This window comes from Maniola jurtina, chromosome 3 (assembly GCF_905333055.1).
Source record: "Maniola jurtina chromosome 3, ilManJurt1.1, whole genome shotgun sequence".
Lineage (NCBI taxonomy): Eukaryota > Metazoa > Arthropoda > Insecta > Lepidoptera > Nymphalidae > Maniola > Maniola jurtina.
The window spans coordinates 1,499,375-1,521,215 of NC_060031.1; the positions used below are offsets into that span (position 1 = coordinate 1,499,375).

The 21,841-nt window shown below is 38.8% G+C and overlaps 2 protein-coding genes across 6 annotated transcripts; one reads left to right on the forward strand and one right to left on the reverse strand.

The window, feature by feature from the left end:
- Positions 1-2,217: 2,217 nt before the first annotated feature.
- Positions 2,218-17,172, reverse strand: LOC123881032 (transmembrane GTPase Marf). 5 transcript variants are annotated; one of them, XM_045929556.1, is made up of 16 exons: positions 17,015-17,171; positions 16,763-16,802; positions 14,645-14,955; positions 13,721-13,847; positions 13,354-13,516; positions 10,899-11,129; positions 10,083-10,190; positions 9,293-9,443; positions 8,876-9,039; positions 8,361-8,513; positions 6,661-6,868; positions 5,332-5,564; positions 4,517-4,687; positions 3,875-4,071; positions 3,217-3,428; positions 2,218-2,711 (listed from the first exon to the last, which is right to left on the reverse strand). In XM_045929556.1, exons 3-15 carry the CDS (start codon positions 14,844-14,846, stop codon positions 3,230-3,232), a joined length of 2,307 nt encoding a protein of 768 aa, XP_045785512.1. In that variant the 5' UTR covers positions 14,847-14,955; positions 16,763-16,802; positions 17,015-17,171; the 3' UTR covers positions 2,218-2,711; positions 3,217-3,229. The 5 variants fall into 5 exon arrangements, with proteins under 5 accessions (XP_045785512.1, XP_045785513.1, XP_045785514.1 ...); XM_045929557.1 differs by having other exon boundaries at positions 16,686-16,802; XM_045929558.1 differs by lacking the exon at positions 16,763-16,802 and having other exon boundaries at positions 13,721-13,838; positions 17,015-17,172.
- A 509-nt stretch (positions 17,173-17,681) lies between these two features.
- LOC123879892 (B-cell CLL/lymphoma 7 protein family member A) lies at positions 17,682-21,644 on the forward strand. Its single transcript, XM_045927775.1, has 3 exons — positions 17,682-17,925; positions 18,019-18,203; positions 18,986-21,644. Exons 1-3 carry the CDS (start codon positions 17,837-17,839, stop codon positions 19,111-19,113), a joined length of 402 nt encoding a protein of 133 aa, XP_045783731.1. The 5' UTR covers positions 17,682-17,836; the 3' UTR covers positions 19,114-21,644.
- Positions 21,645-21,841: the final 197 nt, after the last annotated feature.

Consider the following 21,841-nt stretch of genomic DNA (forward strand, 5'->3'; position numbering starts at 1 on the left):
CAGCATTAAATTAAATGTGGTGTTGATTGTAGCAATGTCATAATCTCAACTTTTAGTCGCTTAGCGTTTAGCTAAGGGGTCAGATTCCCCATACAAATTGATTCATTGATACTCCAGGGACAAATTAATTAGGTATTTTATTTAAAAACTTAATAGGTACAAGTACACGTGATTTCTTTCTAATAAACAATATAAAGCTTTAAACAAAGAAAACCAACAACAAACTAATTTACAATGGTAGGTAATATTGTTATCTATACAAAAGTTAATTGTACAAGTTCACCTACAGTCCGACAAGGCTCTTTTGGCACTTGAGTGAGGGCGCTGTTGTAGCTTTATGTCGACACAGCAAACTATCAACAAATGCACTTTTTTAGGTGGCGGCTTTAGTCCCGATTTTGGCCACGCGCCAAAAGAGCCTTGTCGGACTGTACTAAATATGAGGCGTCACCTCAAGTTAGGGGATCAAATCTCTGTTCAGGACGAACGCGACCACGTCACTTCATGAATCACAATATTAATGATTGCCATAGCCATAAATTAGAAGTAATGGAGAGTTATTCCAATAAGTACTTGAAGCAAATACCCACTCAGAGCTACCCCACTTTGGCTAACAAATTAGAGCGAGAGGTCGGACCCGCGCTCTAGCTCGGTAGTCGAAGTGGGATGGCGATAAGTATGTTTTGCATCAAGTGGGTATTTGTTCCTGCGAGTATGCGAAGACGCCATTGTCACTACCCAATGGTGCTGGCAGGTGATTTAAATAACTTACAAACATGGTACACGCCCAACCAGAAACCAAATGGCCGATGGTCGATTTGCCTGACATTTGTCCTCAATTCGCCTTCCGAATCGCAGCTTAGACATTTACGGCCGAAATCGATAACTAACCTAATAAATATATAAAAGGAAAAGGACTGACACACTGATCTATCGACGCACAGATCAACTGAACTGATCGGGCTGTGACATGCAGATAGCTTAGGGCCGCAATCACACCTGTAAGTTTTATTCACGTAAGTAGCTTACATGATTAACTTACGACTTTACTAACGTAAAGATTCTTATAAGTCTCATTTAGACTTCGTCTGTGATGGCGTTTGCTGGCGCGCGTGCTGTGCTTGTTTGGAGTGTTTTTTTTTGTTAAGAGTGGCTGGTTTTTGTGTTAGTTGGTGTTTTTAGGTGGTGGAACTGACTGGGAAGCGCTCTAAAGGGGCGCCGCGCGTATGTCGGCGGGCGCCGGCGCAGACAGAGTCCATACTTGTATAAATTCAATAACTTGAAAATATCACAAACTTGACATTGGCTAATCAGAGTAAAGCCAGATTTAAAGAAAAAAAAAAGTCTCATTTACCACAGTAAAGTTGTCAATTGATTACGTAATTTACTTACGCGAGTAAAACTTACAGGTGTAACCGTGCTGTAATATGATGTAGATATAGACATTGGCTAAGAGAGGATTCTTGTAAATTAAAGCCCAAAGGGGGTAAAATAGGGGTTTAAAATTTACGTAGTTCACATAGAAGTCTCGAGCAAGCTAGTAATTAATCAATTTTATTGTTATCTGTTGTAGGTTTACATAGCAACCTAAGTGTCTTATCGACAGATTACGGATAGATTGATTATATTATTAATTTCGACCGTAAAACGAATATTACGTTTCAACTTCTGTAGCGCGACTTAATTCGAACTTAATGCCCATAGCAATAAAGATAATTTTGGCATTACTGTGCCTTCTACGTTTATAAATAAGGACATTTGAATAGGATAACCAGACCACCTGCCACGGAATTAGTATAAACAAATACAACAGCTCTCAATAATAAATAAGTCATGCATCCAACAGAACATCAAAGTCTCGACTGTAGCGTTTCTTTTTTTTTGAAACTACCCGCAAACTCCCGAAGGGCCCCCAAATTGTTTTTATAGGGTCCCTTACCTGAAGTGTTCCAACGGGACCCTATTGTTAAGCTTGCGCTGTCCACCCGTCTGTCTGTCAGCAGGCTTTATCTCATGAACCATAATAGATAGAGTTGAAATTTTCACACAATGTATATTTTTATTGTCAATGTCAATGTCATGTCAATTAAAAAAAAAGTTTGTACAATGGTACGGAACCCTTCGCGTGTGAATCCGCCTCGCAGTTGACGGTTTTTTTTTTAATAATGGACCAATTTCCAAGCAAGGGGGATAAAATCCATTGAATTTATCTTCAAAGCGAATTGGCAACACAGAGCACACAGGTTTTTTTTTTCGTGAGTGATCTGTGTTCAGTCGACAGACTATAAGCAGATTTTGTACCTAAGAGAGCACACAGTTACGCTTGGTTTTCTTTTTTTAACCTGTCATTTGTGTCTTGTGGTCCAATAAAGTGTATACATTTTTTTTTTAATTTACAGACTAGCGCTTGGTTGCAATCAGACCTGCTAGCAAGTTATGATGCAGCCAAAGATGGAGCACGCTTGCCTAGACGTTGCGTATCACTCTTGACTTGAAGGTACCCATATTAAAAGTGGAAGGGAAACATACATACATACATACAGTTACACTTATTTCGATACTCGCTGCAGTCGAGACCTGTCACCCAAGTATACAAGTAACACTACGTCACCAGAGCAAGCTAACAGTAATCATCTGCGCGGCACCGGCTTGTTCAAACGTCAAATGCATCCCGAGGCTCGCGTCAGGTCGAGCCTTCCAGCTTGTGTTCACTGTAAACAAAACCGCGTTTAAACGTACGCACATATTTTTGGACTTCGTCTGTGGTGGCGTTTGCTGGCGCGCATGCGGTGCTTTTTTGGAGTGTTTTTTTGTGAGAAGTGGCCGGTTTTTGTGTTCTGCTGGTGTTTATTGGTGGTGGAACTGACTGGGAAGCGCTCTAAAGGGGCGCCGCGTGTATGTCGGCGGGCGCCGGCACAGACGGAATCCATACTTATAAACATAGTTTCCCTAACTTGTAAATAACTACAAACTTGACATTGTCTGATCAGTGTAAAGCCAGACGAGAGAGAGAGAAAAAAAAACCAACCCAAAATGTAATCTGGGTAACCCACCTGAAGTGAAATCGAAAAGTGGATATAACCCACTGGGGTATAGCACTTTTCATTTTTAGAAAATCTATAAGAGATTTTAGGGTGTTGTGCATCAGCTAGGCCGACATCAAGACCTCCTCAGCATCTTGAGGGTTTTCCTGTGTAATGCCAATGCTCCACTCACCGATACTCCAGCTCTAATGCTTGAGGAAGGCGTCGTCGAACAGTTCCAGCTCATGGCTGAGGTAGTTGGCCTTGTTGCGCAGCTTCTTGGCTGACGTCGAGGCTTCATCCAGCATTTTGATAGCTTCTCTGACTTCTGTTAGTTCTATATCCATCTCTGTCGTCGCTTCATCTACCAGTCGACAGAGGCGCGCGAACATTGTCGACAGTTCTCTGTAAATAAAACGATTCACTTAGGCGGAGTACATGTAAAATCTGACAGTGTAATAATATCCTACTGCTGATACAAAGACCTTCTTTTGCCAAAGTAATTTTTTCGCTTAGAGTAGTCTGCGTAGTCACCCATCCAGTTACCAACTTGGGAGGTCCAAATTTGACCTTATCGTTTCCTCCATGCCTAGGAGAGCAAGTTAGGCCGTCGGTTCCAGTTATTATCACAAACATCTGATAACTGTAAATTAACCTAAGACGAAATCTTGTCCTCTTAGTGAGTATGCGGGAACGATGTGGGAACCCACTACATTATACTGAACTCCTCCTCATTGACCTCCTGCCATTATAGGATAAATGGAAAGGGGGGACTCTCAGCAATGAGGAATAAGACTACAAAGGAGGAGTATCTAGTAAAAGCTGAGTGAAAAATTAAGAGCACAACTTACTGCTGCACTTGATGGCTACAGTTGGCAGACGTGAGGTCGACGATAAGACGCAGCTTGCGGCCCGCATGCGCCACGTACTGCCGCTTGAACACTCGCTCCTGCGCCTTGGCCGTCCACGTCAGCCTCTCGTACGCGTACAGCGCGCCGTACACCAGCCCCGTCACCGCCACTACTCGCCACCCTACCGTCTTCAGGAGCTGCGATAAAGAGATTTTCAATAGGAACAACATGTAGAAAGAGTAACCATTTATTTTCAACAAGAGATGGATGTATAGAAGTTAACGCATAACAAAGAGAGGCCGCATAATGCGCCATAGATCACTGTTACTACTCGCCATCCCAGTTTTCAAGAGGTGTGAAAAAGAGGAATTTCCAATAGGAATAGGATGACAGAAAACAATGCGCGATAGCCTATTTCACTCCCACAAAAGATGGTACTTGCCATCACAGCGTCTTTAGGAGATGACGCACATTTTGAAGAGTTCCCAATTTCGGATGTCGAAGGATACCCTGTTCTCCCTTACAAAAAAATGTAAGAGTGTTGTTGCTGTTGTTGTTAGATGCATTTGACGATTCAAAAGTACTTGTAGTAAAAGTGTAATTGAATAAATAAATAAAAATATCATTTTTTTTAATACTCACCAATCCCGAAAGCAGAAGTCCTCCCATCGTACCCTGTGACGTCAGAGCTCCTAAGGCGAATTTGGAAATCATGCCCCACTCCTCGGCGCTGAGCGGGCCCATGGCCGAGGGGCCGTTACTCAGCCGCGATACTTCCGTAGACGGCGCCGCGGGGCCCATGCTGGGAGGTATCTGGAAATGAGGTTTTTTTTTTTTTATTCACTATAGGCAAGCGCTTGACCACAATCACACCTGATGGAAAGTGATGATGTGGTCTAAGATGGGACGCGTTTACCTAGAAGGTGCCTATTCACTCTTGTTTTAAAGATACCCGGATTGTAATTGGTAGGAAACACAGATCGCGGGAGAGTATTCCAAACCTTAGCCATGCGTATGAGGAATGAAGACGCAAAATGTTTCGTGCGTGTAGATGGAATGTCGACGACATAAGGATGGAAACTCGCCCGACGTCTTGCGGTTCGGTGGTAAAATGGTGAGGTTATACCAAAGCTGAAATAAATTCTGGTTTAATTGCTTCTAAGAAAAAAATTTGGCATCCGGCTATCTCGCGCACTCATAGGGCCAATGAGAGATTGAGAAAATGGTTTACTTCAATCGAGAGTCTCTTACCGGAGCTAAAACGCTAAAGAGTGTGCGAGCGAGAACACTCGCATCTCAGAGAAAAATTTATTTAAATTTACGTAGCAAACGATTGCAAGTCCGAAAATTGAAAAAATACTTTACATTCAATATTATTTGTGAAATCACTGTGAAAAAATTCAACAAATATAAATGCCGATCGCTACAGTTGGGAGTGTGACCGACATGAGCGATACCTGTGTGACGGTGGGCGGGTTCTTGAGCGCGATCTTGTTCGCGTGGCGGCCCTGGAAGCGCTGGATGAGCGCCGTGATGCCGTACGAGAAGCGGAACGTGAGGTCCTCCGTGAAGTCCGCGCAGAGGTTGTCGCAGTTGAGCCGGTACAGCACCTCGAACGGCTGCTGGTGCGGCATGATGCAGGAGGCGGCGGCCGCGCGCTTGTGCAGCGGCAGGATGTTGTACATGCGCTCTGCAACATAATGCCGATTGTACGAGGTGAGGTGATTTTTGGGATTCCTTGTGAGCATTAAAGGGCGAGCCGTTCTCAAAATTTAAAAAAGTTGATGCCATTTTAAAAATTTTTCGTTAATTAAACGATTTCTTTCAAAATCGATATTTAAAAAAAAAAGAATACTAGCCATGTTAATCATAACTAATACTCCGCCGACCTTTCGGAATTCAGTCCGCACCTAAACCGTAGCCTGCTATCAAAGCTCTCGCGATTTGGGATTCCTTGTCGCCACAAAAAAGGGATTTGGTGCCAGATACAGTGCATGCCATTGTTAAGATAATTCAAACAGTTTACATAGTCCCTAATTGCAAACCATAACGGTTGCGTGGACACACCACAATTTTGATCCTAAATGAGGAATCATAAATCATGATCATTTGATCATAAATGGGGAAAACAGCATCTCTTGAAAATGTTTTGAAACTTTAATAAACATTACGGTATTTACCTAGGGATACCTTTACTATTATTTACCCAAGGGATTTCCTTCCGAGTCTCATTCATATCATACGATGTTTGAAGATAATCGTTTCTTGAATCTGGAAGCCCAGGCCTGCTTCCACGTAACGATGTAAAACTTACTTGTACCATACTGCCTGCCGCCAGTTTCATAACATAACCAATTAAGATCAGAAAATGTGATACTTACAAGCATTATTCTGTTCAACGAGAATACCTTTTGGTCTTAACGTCGGAAAAGTCCCAAAGGCCAACATCTCCTTTAAGGCACATACCTGCCATGTCTTTTTTGGCTTCGTCAATTTCGTGTCCATCTTTGAACACAGTCATTTCATGAGTCTGGACCCCAGGCCCGCAATCACTTAAAGATGTAATGTTCACTCCAAGGTCTGTAGGTCATTTAAAATTCAAAGTGTATCAGGAAAAGTGGTACTTACGTGCAATACACTTCAATGTCCCAGAAGTATTAATGCCAGGTTCTTTTTTGTTTTAATTTGTCCCGTTCTTGGTTCACAATGTTTAAAAATTGCCCGAAATTGGCATCTCCTGAAAATGAGCTATACTTAGAGACATTTACAAACAAAAAGATATCTACCTGCCATTTCTTTTTGAGCCTCGTCCATCTCGTGTCCGATGTCTGAAGACAGTCGTTTCTTGAGTCTGGAGCCCAGGCCCGATTCGACATGGCGATGCAAAGCTCGTTTATACTGCTCCAGGGCCTGTCGGTCGTTGCGGAACGGCGCTTCGTATTCGTCCACTAGTGCTGACAGTCTGCGGATCTCTTGGCTGAGTGTTAGGGACACCTGAGGATAAGGATAATGTCAGGAGGTTTAGACACAATTTTGTTTTACCAACTTTATGAGCAATTACAAAAGTTCATTTAAACAAGCTTTAACCCCTTAGTAAAAGATACAATAGTCGCAAAACAAGTTACCAAAAAATTATTAGAAAACTAGCTGACACCCGCGACTTCGTCCGCGTAGATTTAGGTTTTTCAAAATCCCGTGGGAACTCTTTGGTTTTCCGGGATAAAATGTAGCCTATGTGCTAATCCAGGATATTATCTATCTCCATTCCGAATTTCAGCCAAATCCGTCCAGTAGTTTTTGCGTGAAGGAGTAACAAACACACACACACACACACACATACACACATACAAACTTTCGCCTTTATAATATTATAGTGTGATGTGATTAATTTATTTCATTATCTGAAGATTTAGCAATAAGGCTCCACCATTCAGCCAATCTGGTCCTTCATTTGACGGGTGGTGGCGGTCAGTCGCTCCTCTGATATCCTAGTAACTGCTCCTGCAAAATTCTTTGCTCGCATTCGCAACTTTCTGCTACTGTACATACACAAGCGATAAAGACAGATCATTTGTTGGGAGTGAAGAAGGTGTCCCCAGGAAATACGCCAAGAGCAAGCACCAGGGGGCTCACTCGAGATTCAACCCATAATAATGCGCTATGGGAAAGTCAGAGATAAGATAAGATGTAGGGAGTGAAGAAGGTGTCCCCAGGAAATACGCCAAGAGCAAGCACCAGGGGGCTCACTCGAGATTCAACCCATAATAATGCGCTATGGGAAAGTCAGAGATAAGATAAGATGTAGGGAGTGAAGAAGGTGTCCCCAGGAAATACGCCAAGAGCAAGCACCAGGGGGCTCACTCGAGATTCAACCCATAATAATGCGCTATGGGAAAGTCAGAGATAAGATAAGATGTAGGGAGTGAAGAAGGTGTCCCCAGGAAATACGCCAAGAGCAAGCACCAGGGGGCTCACTCGAGATTCAACCCATAATAATGCGCTATGGGAAAGTCAGAGATAAGATAAGATGTAGGGAGTGAAGAAGGTGTCCCCAGGAAATACGCCAAGAGCAAGCACCAGGGGGCTCACTCGAGATTCAACCCATAATAATGCGCTATGGGAAAGTCAGAGATAAGATAAGATGTAGGGAGTGAAGAAGGTGTCCCCAGGAAATACGCCAAGAGCAAGCACCAGGGGGCTCACTCGAGATTCAACCCATAATAATGCGCTATGGGAAAGTCAGAGATAAGATAAGATGTAGGGAGTGAAGAAGGTGTCCCCAGGAAATACGCCAAGAGCAAGCACCAGGGGGCTCACTCGAGATTCAACCCATAATAATGCGCTATGGGAAAGTCAGAGATAAGATAAGATGTAGGGAGTGAAGAAGGTGTCCCCAGGAAATACGCCAAGAGCAAGCGCCAGAGGGCTCACTCGAGATTCAACCCATAATACAACCGAGTGATGGGAAGTGGCGGGTAATGGATACCTTATGTTCAACGCTCTCCACCATTCGGCCGATCTTGTCCTTCATCTGGCGCGTGATGGCGGTCAGCTGCTCCTCCACAGCCGTCAGCTGCTCCTGTAATATCCTTTGCTTCTCCACCTTCGCAGATTTCTGGTCACTGGCGCTGCTGTACACCTAAAAACCAAACAATTTTAATATAGATTTCATGCAGGCTTCAAGTATTGGAACTACAAAATATATAATATGCTATGCCCAGTTAAAACCCTACTGTTTACTAAGCTATTACACTGATCGCTAGCAATTTACTGTTATCCATTGAGGAGTTCTGTTCTCCATCTCCGAAGATATTGATCAGATCTTCACCAAATTTAAATGGGATCAACTGCAAAGTATACCCTTTCAAACAAAAAAAAATAATTCCAAATCGGTCCAGGCGTCTTAAGAGTAATCGGGTAGAAAAAAAAAGATTCCGACGAATTGAGAACCTCCTCCTTTTTTCGAAGTCGGTTAAAAATGATTTCCATAAAGGATGTTACCAGTTCCAAGGCGGCCATAACGTCGCCGGCTATGTTCTTGCCGCGGCGAGAGTGTTGCGCGAATTTGGTCCTCACAGCGGATTGACTGATGCACTCCTCAAACTTGCGCTCGAAGTCCACAAACTCAAAGTAACGCACTTGATGACCATCAGCTAGGATGGGAGCTAAAAAAAATATTTTTTCTTTTAACATTTGTTATACTACTGGTACTAGGGCACATGAAAGTCAGACCAACGTCATAGTTGGAATACCCTTAAAATAGTCATAAGCTGGTTTTTTCTGGGCAAGTTCACTGCAGCGGTTAAGAAAGTTTGGCTGTATGAATCAGTGTTGCCAACTGCTTTCCAAATCATGCAAGAAATCAACAGCAAGACAGACACTTTACTTGTAAGATACTTTACTTGTAAGATTACTTACAAGAGACAGGCTTCTCGCGCTCGCGCATGCGCGTGAGCAGCGCCTCCTTGGCCGAGATGAAGAAGATGCGCTCCTCGGCCTCCTTGGGCGAGCACACGCGTAGCTCCCGAGACAAGAAGTCGACGCATCTGTTCGCGTGCTGGCTGCGGACCTGCGTAGTATCATCAATATTCAAAAAAAAGTAGAAACCAAAGGAGTATGGGTTTAATGAAAACTGCTATACCCCTTCCAAGTTAGCCCGCTTCCATCTTAGACTGCATCATTACTTACCACCAGGTGAGATTGCTGTTTATCTGATTTTAAAAAAAATAATGGTCAAGTGCGAGTTGGATTCGCAAGGTTAAAAATTACGAAAAACATAGGAAAGTGTAATTTTTGTACGATGATCGTACAAAAATTACACTTTCCTATGTTTTTCGTAATTTTTAACCACAAGTTCTATTGTGCTATAAGACATTGGTGCCTGCTAAATTTCATGATTCTAGGACCTAGAATCTAGGTCAACGAGAAGAACCCTATGGGTTTTGATTCCCGAGACTTTACTCTTGACAGACACGATAGAAAGACAGACAGACAACGAAATGATTTTATAAGGTTTCCTTCTTTGCTCTGGAGACACAGAACGCTAATAATTACGTCAAACCATTACGATATGGTTGAAGGTTAAACCAACAAACAAATAACTATTTCACATTTATAACATTGGTAATAATAATATTTGTAGTAATGGCTATCGTTTGCAGATAAAGTAAAAGTTAAAATCCAGCCACAAAAAAATTGCGTCTCTTACCTGATCCAAGTACTCAGGTTCCGAAGCGGAGGCGTCCCATCGGTTGTTCAATATAAAAATGTTAGGCTGCGATATTTTCGTCGATACTTTGTGGAAGAAATTTTTCTCCTGGAACAAAAATAACAATGGTCATTTAAACTGCTAAAGTAATACTGTCGTGATCCGCAAGATATCATGTAGTAGTCCTATCTGAATACGAGACGTATGAATTCTATTTCTTATACAAGAAACCAAAGGCGTAATTTGCTATAATCCGACAAACCATTTGGTTCCTTGTATATCATGGACTTCCGCAAAATAACGCTTGCTTCTATAATACATTCTATTTCTTAAGCGTGAAACAAACTATCGGACGGGTCTGTAAACTGACAGTCTGATGCTAGGAGTCTCATGGACCGAATTTCGTACCAACGTCTCTATACTCTAAGAAATCGGCATTAAACAACTACTTTCGGCATTGGTACAGAGTCACATATTGAAATTCTTTGGACATGTCTCCGGCGTGAGAGTAACTCCATCGAGCGTCTTGTCGTGAAGGGCAAGGTGGAGGGCACCAGAGGGCGAGGAAGGTCGCCCATGCGATGGACTGACCAAATTAAGTCTGCTGTGGGCGGTCCCTTAATCGCTTGTACGAGTGTACCAGGCTGTCGGCCAGCAGGGAGAAGTGGCGAATGTGAGGCATATCAAATCTGCTCTGAAAGACATTGCTTCGTGATGACCACGACCGCTCTGCCAAGAGCGTTACGACGAAGAAGAAGGCGTCTTATGCCAGCGTAGAGTGTGACAGGTGTGCGCGGGTGTCAGTGCATCACTCACCGTCACCATGAGCGTGGACTCCGCGTTGGCGACGAGCACGAACACGTCCGCGTCGAGGCAGTACTTGTCGATCCACTCGTCGAGGTTGGGCGTCACGTCCACTCCGGGGCTGTCCACCAGCACCACGTCGTCTCGTAACAATGCACATAGTTCACGCGGCCAGTACACGTGCACTAACGAGCATTCTTGAAGCCGGGACGCGCATAGAGCGTGCCCCAACTGACTTACTGACTGTACAACAGATAAAAGCTTTATTATACTGGGAAGTAATTTAAAAATAGCACAGCAAAAAAATATTATACAGTGGTGGTCATATAATTAAGAACGATTTGTAGTTCGAGTCTTTGTTTAGAAATATCATGTTTTAGGTAGCTTTGTGTTCCTTCTTACAAGTAGTCAATTATGTTTTGACTTAGCCACATAAATCGGCAAACTGGATTAGGAATAAGAGATATGAAATCGCCAAATATTTCTTAGTAAATTTCATTTGCTTCCAATAGTAACGAATTCAAACACGAATGTAGCTGGACAAATAATTAAGAACGAATGTTTATCTGGTTTGAGAATTATTAAGATGAAACTTAGATTAAATAAATTACATAAATATGAAAAAATAATCCTTTTAAACTAAAATTGATAGTTAGTAGCATGTCCAAAGTTTTAAATTACTGCCTTTCACCGGCGAGGCATTAACTCTATCAATTTTTGACATTTTTCAAGAGAAATAGAGCTCTATTATTGTAACAAAACGTCGTAATGCTCTTAAAATTGCCACACTGTCGTTTTATTACCCTTTTCTTGGCTTCACACTAAAGATTTTCAATTGGATTTAGATCTGGACGTTAGCTGGCTAGTCTAAGACAGAAACAGACTGTGTCATGCAGAATTTCTTAACGGTGTCTGCTTCGAAATTCGGATCATTGTCGTTCTGGAATATCCAAATATCTGAAAGCATTTCATCAGCATACGGTAACATTGTTTCTTCCAGTATGATTTTGTATTGGAATTGATCCATGCTTAGATATGCAGTCTAACAAGTCCCAGAAAAGCACCCCCAAATTTTCGTGTTTCCTTCATCATACTTTAATGTCAGTTTTGTGTACTTGGAGTCGAATGCTTTATTCGGAGGTGATCGTAAGTATCGTTTTCCATCCGAACACACTCTGTTTATTTTTGTTTCATCAGAAAAAACAACATTTTTTCACTGTCTGACAGTCCAGGTTTTCATACGTCCTTACAAATGTAAGACGGGCTTACCTATGACAACGTTTCAACATGAGTACCTTCCTTGCTTTCCTTCCATACAACTTCTTTTCTACCAAACGACTTTGGATAATGCGTGACGAGATCGCTGAAGGGTTTTTTTCACCAAAATATTCTTTTCTTAGCTCGCTAGATCCTTTGAAAAGACTTTGGAACGATATTCTTTTTTAAAAACAAAATTTCTTTCACAATTTAGGTACGCGCGGAATATTTTGACGTCGTTTCATACGTGTTAAAATGCTTCATAGCAATGAAAACCATTGTTTTCGAGCATTGGAAATGATCAGCTATCTTTTTATGCGACTAATTCTTCACAAAAAGTTTTATTATGACTTCACTTGTAGATTTATCACAAGTTTTACTTGTACCCATTGTTTTTATAAATTAATCAAGTTTAATACTTTTACAGCATTAAATGGCGCCAAAAATTATACGAAAAGAGACTTAACCACTGAGGTTCTCTATTTAAACTTGAATAAAAAAATGAATAGTTCAGCGTTCTTAATTATGTGACCAGCCAGTCAGTATTAGCACAAGCTTTCGATCTAATGTAATAAATGTATCTGTTTATTTATTAAATATTAATGTATATAAATGAATACATTAATAGTATTGAAAAGTTTTGTTATACCAAGAGATATGAAAAATAATACTTGCATTGAGTTATACTAGTTTATTAAAAAAATTATCATCTTTAAATAATCGTTCTTAATTATATGTCCACAACTGTAAATGCGAAAGTGAGTCTGTTTGCGAAAGTGAGTGGCTAGCTTTTCATGGTCCATTCGTTTAACTAGTTACCCGTTTTAATTTGGTACACAGATACCTTGTGGCTTGTATCCCAGGGAAACTGGTATTTTTTGTCACAGAAAATCAGTTCTCACTGTGTATTCTTAAGAACCTAAATCACACTGAAGAAGTTGTGGATACTATCTATTTGGTACAGAGAGAGCTTGCACCCCGAAACATAAGATACTTTTTATCCCCAAAAATCAAAGAGTTCCCACAGGAATTTTTAAAAGCTGAATTTTGACAGCATCTGGTTTTTTGTCCAACTATAAGCTTGTGCTTGGCTGCAATCACATCAAACAGGAGATGATGCAGCCTAAGGTGGAGCTTCCTGCCCAGAAGGTGCCTATTCAAAGAAGATTCTGTTGTCCCCTGTGAAATAGCTGATGTGATTTGGGGTTACCTGAACATTAAGCTTCTCCTCCGAGCCCTCTGTCCTCATGAAGGCCTCGTCGGTGTCGGAGCCCTCCACCTGCAGGAAGCAGTTGGTGGTGTGCCCGATGCCACTCGGCAAGATTTTGTCGTGCAACATTGCGTTGATGACTGTGCTTTTGCCGTTACTTGTCCTGCAATACCACAAATAATGTCAAGTGCATTTCAGAACACGCAAAAGGGTTCTGTAGTCATATTAGTAATTGTTGTTGTAACAATGACTGTGACAGACAGACAGGAAGACAGGACGAAATTATTAGAGTTCCTTGTTTAGCTATGAAACCTTAAAACCAACTTAAAACCAATCAAACCAAAATAGTATGAGTAGCTTCACTTGCCTGCCAAAGAAAGCCACTTTCATGTGATCCCGTTTGAGCACCTCCCGTATGGCTTGCACTTTGCTGACGTAAGCTTCGACATTTGCCACGTCCTGTGCTGATGCAATGCCGTTATCCCCTGATACAGCTGGAAAGATGAAGATTAAACTGTTCCCACTCTGTGTCGTATTCCTCAATATTGAGGGTTGTGCCCCTTTTTCATTAATTATCAGTGATGGGGTTTCTTTGGGATAGTAATGGGTTCTCAGATCCTTTCACACAAACATGTCTCGAATAAGAATACTATTTCAACTCTTGTAGTGTGAAACATATCAAAACAAATCAAATGAAAACGAGTTTAAACACGATTTTAATACTGTTTTAAACAAAAATGGTTTTTTTTTAAATAGATTTTGCCAACCCTGGATTTTAGTGATTTTTGTAGGAAATGAGAAACCCCTAAAGTCAATCTTGGTTGACTTTAACTGGGTAGTCTTACATCACAAGTCATGATGAGTTTCTAACTTCATGCTATGTGCTAAAAATCTACAATTTTTTATATTTTTTAATATAGATCAAGGGTTAGGGCACAGGATACTGTCTGTAGACACGTTTAAATAAATAGCGACTCTTATTACTATAAAATAAAGTGCATTTTAGGTTGCACAGCATTTCGTAACTGAATAACCATCTCTCTTTCTATCATTTAGCAACGTATCGTTGTGATTGTTGTATGGATATAGTTAAAGATCTGGAGACTTTTTATCCTGGAAAATCAATGAGTTTGGGATTTTTAATTATCTAAATATTGTTCAACTGCCCCTTTCAACTTAGCCCCCTTTCACCTTAGACTGCATCATCAGTCATCACTTATCACCAGGTGAAATGGCAGGCAAGGACTAACTTGTAAATAATTATAATAGAATAAAAAAAATATAAACTTACCATGCATAAAAGTGACTGCATCCTTGACATAATCATCAATTTCTACAAATATGTCGTTAATCTTCTTCTTGGCCCTCACAAATATCTGCAACGGGGAGTCCACATTCGACATGTTCACGCGGACGGTGCCATTGTTCATCGCAACGTTGTGGGGCCCGTCGCCAGCCATCATGGATATAGTGCGGTTAAGATACGCAGCCATACGGGAAGGAAATACGTTCTGTTTGTGTTAGCTGTACGTTACAATGGACAACGCCAATGAATAATAACGATACCACTTCTACGGTTTACACACAACATGCACGGTACAACTGCAACAAAAAATATAACAAGCGTAAGAATGTGGGCTGAACAGTGCAATGATAATACAGTAGAAACCTCATTTTTATAGCACTGTTACATTAAACTTTTGAATTATGATCATTACTAGCTACTGGGGTATTTTTGATGTAACAATTCAGAGAGAGTGTCCACCAATCTGAGGTCACACAGCCTTTTATCATTACCACATAACTGAGGGGCTGATTTATGATTTGTTAAGATTGTTAACAGGGCTCTCTCCGTCACTCGCTTCATACAATCGTAGTTCCAATTTCATTTGAATATGTCCATGAAATTTTGCAGACATATTCTAGAAACTAATATCTGTGCCTGTGGTGTTTTAGATTTTTCCAAAAATATGCAGTTTTAAAATTACAGGGGCTCAAAGATTTGTATGTAAATTTTTAAGACCATGTAACTTTGAAACCAAATATTTTAACAGAAATCTGGAAAACCACAGACGTATATATTAGTTTCTAGAATATGTCTGCAAAACTTCATGGACTTTGGTTGCATAATATTCAAATGAAATTGGAACTACGTTTGTATGAAGCGAGTGATGGAGAGACCCCTCTTAAGTTATGCTGCTATTGTTGTGTTAGATGCAAACAAAAGATCTAAAGACAGTTAGCAGAGCATTTGTTTTATATTACTTTAAAAAAAGTGGTGTCATACTGCACACTACATTACATAAAGAACATTTGGTAGATGAGGGAGGATGTTCCGACAATTTCACACCTTTAGAATTATAGACCTAATTCAAAATTCAAGAATTTCAAGCTTAAGTGGTAAAATAACTTTGGGTGACCATTTACATCAAACATATAAGATACAAAAAGAGACAAATTGTTCTTAATTTGTTGAATTAGATCTCTAAAGGCAATTGTCCTCGATTTGGATACCATAATATGGTAACCCTAATTCTGATAAACTTGATTTCTATGTTAGTCTGGCTAGATAGTCAGATTTCTACTGCATTCCACTTAGGTGTATAAAAAAATTTGAAGTGTCTTAGCAATGTTAATTATATCTTTAGCATTTAACTGTATATGATAAATCAATGATGTGGCTACTGGTAGATTTAGACTTTGACTCCACTGGAGCAGAGAGGAGACGTAGATGCTTTTACCAATCAGATTGCTGAAGAAGTGTAATATTAACATACAGCGGACAGCTATGTTTAAGTTCGGAAAAGAAACCCAAGAAGAAAGAAGAAGAATCAATCTATCAATAAACTAATCAGAGTGGTCACATCACCATTTATTGTTTATCTCCACTCTGTTACAAGGCAGCTGTATTTCCATTATAATTTGCTTTTATCATTTTTATTGAAACTTAACTTATCACTGGCTAGACTAATCAATACTAAGTGACGATACATCTAAGATGGAACTGATGTGTGGAAGTGGTTGCCATAAGAGCAGTATTATTTAATTGATACTATTGTAATTACAATAGTATTAATATTAGTAGTATTTAATTGATACTATTGTATCAATACAGAATGTTTCACTTATTGATTCACTATTTATTTACATGGAAGTATTAAAGATCAACAAAAATTATAAGTTATATATATGGAATTTATTTCAAAACTGCTGTGTAAAACAGCTGATTTGTCATGGTTTAGTGGCTATGTAAAGTAGTGGAGCATTCTGCTGAGGATTAGGTTATGTCAATGCTGCAGTGAGTAGTGAGGCCAAGAAGACTATAAAATTACCGTAATTTACAAAGAGAAGGATAGAAGTGCAAAAGAAGCAAAACACAACACTAAAGGAATCGCTAATTTAGGTCCACCTTATCATCCCGTTGCATCACATCCATCGCATACACATCTCTGCAGTCGGAGCCGCGTGTAAAACCGTGTTAAAATTAAACTATTTGCACTATAAACACCACATTTAACAATAAAAAATTCAATAAGACGTAAAACAAGTGACAGCCGCCGAAATAAGTCAAAATTATGTGCGCTGAATTTCAGCAATACCTATTAATATTCTTTTGACGAAATTGATAAGCGTAAAACATTTATGTAAGAAGAAATCTTACCTGTCCTAAAACAACATTTTACTGGAATTACATAAATTCTTACTAATTCTATTTTTTTGAACAGAAAATACCTATAAAATTTTTCATTTGTGTGATTTTTCGTGAATTTTGTTCTCTCTCTATACCCCAGTCAAAATGCTTCAAATCATTTTTTAATTACCTACTGTTTTGTTATTGGTTGAAATAAGAACATTTACAATGTTAACCAATAGGATAGGATTATCGGACGTTTTATTTTTGCTCAAATAGACCCGACGATATACATAGACAAATAGATAGACGGGTCTTTGATAGACCCGTTTATTTATTAAAAGGTGTATTAGGTATATTTGTAGTAGATATTATAAATATTTTAACTGCTTTTTCATTTAAAATTAATTATTTAGGTCAATGTTTATCAAATAAATTGCAAACTGATCGAAAACTTAAACTAAACGTTCCGTTCTTACTTCTTAACAAATGCTATAACTAAACGTTTTTTAGCGCTTCTTTATTAACTTTCTGTGGAAATATTGCTTATTTTAATTTATGTCGTTTAATTTATACTTTATCATAAATTAATCTTTACAGATGAATATTCTTTTTAATAATGAAATTACGATCAAAAGATAAATTTTATATTAAATGGAACGTATTATTTATTTTTTGCACTTCCTGTCACAACGTCAAATTCAACAAATGGCGGACTTGGTAAATTGAAATGTGAATTCGATTGCCATTTGATTTAAATTTATAAATATAATACTGAATTAACTTTCTATATTTAATTTACTGTAATATTTTAAATGATCAGTCTTTGTGAAATAGGTAAAGTTAATTAAAATGTCTCGCTCAGTGCGCGCAGAAACTAGGAATCGTGTAAAAGATGATATCAAAAGAGTCATGCAAGCGGTTGAAAAAGTTCGCCATTGGTAAGTAATATTTTTTTAATTATCAATTTAGGTACTTTTAAAATTATATTTATGTATGAAACAATTATAATAATGTTATAAAATATACTATAGGGAGAAGAAGTGGGTGACTATTGGGGAGACAACGATGAAAATATACAAATGGGTGCCGATATCCACGAACGAACAGAAGAAAAAGCATGCTGCGAAACGAGAAAATAAGGAGAACACTTTGACGCCGAAGAAGATGCACGATTCGTCGAATTCCAACTTCGGCATGGCTGAAGACTCGAACACATGTGAGTGAATTTATGAAACAATTTGCAAGATAAAATTATTATAGTCTAGTGGTTATGACGTCCGCCTCTTGGTCGGAGTGTCGATTCTGGGCATGCACCTCTGTTTATTCAGAGCTATGTGCGTTTTTAAGTAATTAAAATCATGTGCCTTTACAATGAAGGAAACCTGCATGCCTGAAAGTTCTCTAAAATGTTCTCAAAGGTGCACTTGGCCAGCGATTTAAATAAAATCTAAATCCATGCATAGTTGCTGGTATCTAGTAACTAATACTAGTATGGATTTCCTTCCATGTCCAGCAATGACATTATTAGACTAATATCAATATATATATATATTTATATATTTTATTTATTTATTTAGTAATAGACTTAATTTAAAGAGAAACATTTTTCACCATTTTTTATAGACCAAAGCACTAGATAAAAAACAGACTGGTGTTTGGAATTTTGCAGCCCAAATAGACCGTAGTCTGTGCTAGGGCTGACAAAAAAGAAAAAAAAGATTAATTTATTTTATGATTTTACGATTAAAAAAAAAAAGAGTTAAGCCTATATTTCCATTTTTTACAAACAAAAGAATAAAAAAAAATTATTTTTTGTGCAACAGTGTTTATATAATAATATTTCAAAAAATATATAAAGATAGGATAGGATAAAGTTTAGTTATAGCATTGAGTTTCAACAGATCTTGTCATAAAGGCATTTAAAACTTTCAAAACTGGATTCTAGCAAAAAGTATAGTATATAGTAGATAGAATAATATGTTTTATCATAATTTTCAGGTTTCTCCACGGTGAGTGACTCTCAAGGCCCCACAGACTTCACCTCAACGCACATGAACTTTTCCGAGGACTCCAACTCACAGAGCAGCGGCACCACCACACCTGCAAAGCGGTTAAAAACTGATTGAGACTAATAAGCCACCTCCTTGGTTTTGTATCATATTTTAAGGTGGCTTCTCATGGTGTGTGATAGTTTGAGAACAGAAAACATAATAGTACCTGCCAGGTAATTCACTCTACAAAGATGATTAATTTTTATTTAAAAATTTAATAAATACCTTTTTTTCTATATATCGTGTAAATCGCGTCTTTACATGTGAATGAATGAAGTACAGTAGCCTAGTGGTTAAGACTTCAGCCTCTTTTTTGGGGGCCCAGGGTTTAATTCTGGGCATGCTTCTAACTTTTTCGAATTGTGTGTTTAAAGCAAAATATCACTTGCTTTAACAGTGAAAGAAAACCTGCATATCTGAGAGTTTTCCATGATATTCTCCAAAGTAGTGTGAGGTCTGCCAATCTGTACCTGGCAAGCTTGGTGCATAAGCTTTATCATATTATGGCTCAAATGTACTGGCTCATGTAGGTCCTGGTTAATACTAGTCAGGCAAGTACTCTTATGGGGATTCTATACCTCAAAAGGTAAAAGAAACTTGTAGAATCATTTTGTTGTCTGTCTGTTGTGTCTGTCAATTGAAGGGAATCAAAGCCTATAGGGTACTTGTTGACCTAGAAGCATGAAATGCAGGTAGCAATGCCTTACAGCACAAGTAAAGGAAAAAATTCCAAAACCGTGTATTTGTAACTACCTAACATCACAAATTAATAATTATTATTATTAGTATCCACAACCATATAATTAGTTTACTAAATCACAACAAGATGGCGCTGTTCATCATTAACTTGCAGTGATAAATTTTTATTATACCTACTATTTGAGATTTCTTGTATAATCGTATGGAACCCTTCAAGTGTGAATCTGACTCACACTTGACTAGTTTTTATTCCTTTGATGTAACTAGATATCAGAGAGAGTACTGTTTATGCAATCACATCCCATGAGAAGCTACCATTACAGACTTTATGACATGGGACTTGTTTCCAAGTTTTTGTTAAAAACAATTTATTGTACATTTTGCAGTGCAAGTGAAGTGAAGTCATAAGTGTAAAAGTTGATTTAGTTGCATGTGGTAATACAATGAGATTGATTTATGTATTTATATTATTTACAGTAGAGTTTGTTTATGGTGTCTGTACCCTAAGCCTGAAATCTATAGAGCATACTTTGACACTGCTTAGACTTAAGTTTCAGTTAAAATGAGACAGATTTATGCCAGATATATAATGCTGTCTCGTTTTAACAGTGTTTTAAGCCTGAGCAAAGAAAGTGTGCTCACCCTAAGACCCATTACGCATGGTCGATAGTTGTCTCAGTCGTCGACAACCACAACCATTAGAATCTGTAATTTATATTATGGAAGTGGCTCTAGTATGTGAATGAAGTCGCCGCGACTGCGTGCGTTAGAGCAATAAAGGTCTTCACACATTACACAGACTGCTCTGTCTTGGCTCACAAACTCACAACATGGACATATGAGCTTTCTATTGTGTTCCCGACTCTCGAACTCTATGGCTCCCGACATGCACCGCCTTGCCTCGTGCGGTTCGTATTCTTGGACTGCTATGGACATACACTCACTACTTCAAGTCTGTTATGTCAGCGGGTCGCCTCGCTCGCTGACGCTGTCGATATACTTGGATTCTGTGTAATCTGCGAAGATCTTTAGAGCTATGCACAGTTGAGTCGACCCGAATCGTTTTGAAAAACAACTTAAACTCAGCTCAATGTGTTTTGGCATATGGTTGAAATTGGTATTTATAAAAACGGTGGAAAAAACTGGAACGCGTCCGTAAGATCTTGCGAGATATGTCTTGGACGTCCACTCAGGGTTACATCTGTTAGTGTGCACTGGTCAGTGTGCTAGTAACGTCCAGATCCCTTACTCCACTCTGCTGGTGTGCGTTGTGTCTTACTATGAGTTTGTACTTTGGGCCTCTCGAAAACATTGAGTTTTTGATCGCAATATGTAATAAAAGGTGTTCACATAAACAAATTCTACTGTAACTAGTTTTTATTTTTAAGTAGCTCCATAAATGAGATAATTTAATTATTATAATATTGTAAGGTCTAATTTTAAGGATTCAAAGTTTGAACGTCATATGGTGTGCAGTGAGGGTAAGCACTAATTTTATCGATTTTTAGGGTTTCATAGTCAACAAGGAACCCTTATAGTTTATTTCGAACACGCAGCGATGCAAGTGTTGTCGTTTTTTTTTTAATTTAAAAACAAAATGGGATTTCAAACTTTGTGAGATGTACCCGTTAGCTACATTATAAAAATGATCCATCTCTATTAAAGATTGATTAGTAATTTGGGCAATTAGGCGTCGGCCTTCATAGAACGCGATTAATCAACCATCAAGGATTCCTTGTTTTACTACGGACCCTTGAACCCCTTTACATCTTTATGTTAATGTTTTTGTGGTCCCATAAATCTTAATTGAAAGGCCTCCTGTAAAATATTGACTATTTTTAAAGTACAATCTAATATTATTGATGAAATGAAATATAACTTATTATTGAAAATAAATGTCATTAAATAAACTCTATTTTTATTATTATTAGTCCCTTTAAAGCTTTTATTGAACCGATTTTAATTAAATTTTTTTCATTAAAAATACCATTACTAAATGAACTTATTTTCGGATATATTTCGCTCAATGTGGGTTTAGTTCGCTACTGAGTTGGAGTTATACTTAGTAACTTACTATGTAGCTACAAGTGTAAATTAAAAATTT

What these genes read in the sequence shown, in the direction of transcription:
- LOC123879892 (XM_045927775.1), top strand. Translation starts at nt 17,837, where the DNA reads ATGTCTCGCTCAGTGCGCGCAGAAACTAGGAATCGTGTAAAAGATGAT. An exon ending in GTTGAAAAAGTTCGCCATTG is followed by an intron (nt 17,926 to 18,018) that starts GTAAGTAATATT and finishes AATATACTATAG; the next exon opens with GGAGAAGAAGTGGGTGACTA. An exon ending in GGCTGAAGACTCGAACACAT is followed by an intron (nt 18,204 to 18,985) that starts GTGAGTGAATTT and finishes CATAATTTTCAG; the next exon opens with GTTTCTCCACGGTGAGTGAC.
- LOC123881032 (XM_045929555.1), bottom strand. Translation starts at nt 14,846, where the DNA reads ATGGCTGCGTATCTTAACCGCACTATATCCATGATGGCTGGCGACGGG. An exon ending in TTATGGCCGCCTTGGAACTG is followed by an intron (nt 8,514 to 8,875) that starts GTAACATCCTTT and finishes TTTGGTTTTTAG; the next exon opens with GTGTACAGCAGCGCCAGTGA. An exon ending in TGTAGCCATCAAGTGCAGCA is followed by an intron (nt 3,429 to 3,874) that starts GTAAGTTGTGCT and finishes TTTTATTTACAG; the next exon opens with AGAACTGTCGACAATGTTCG.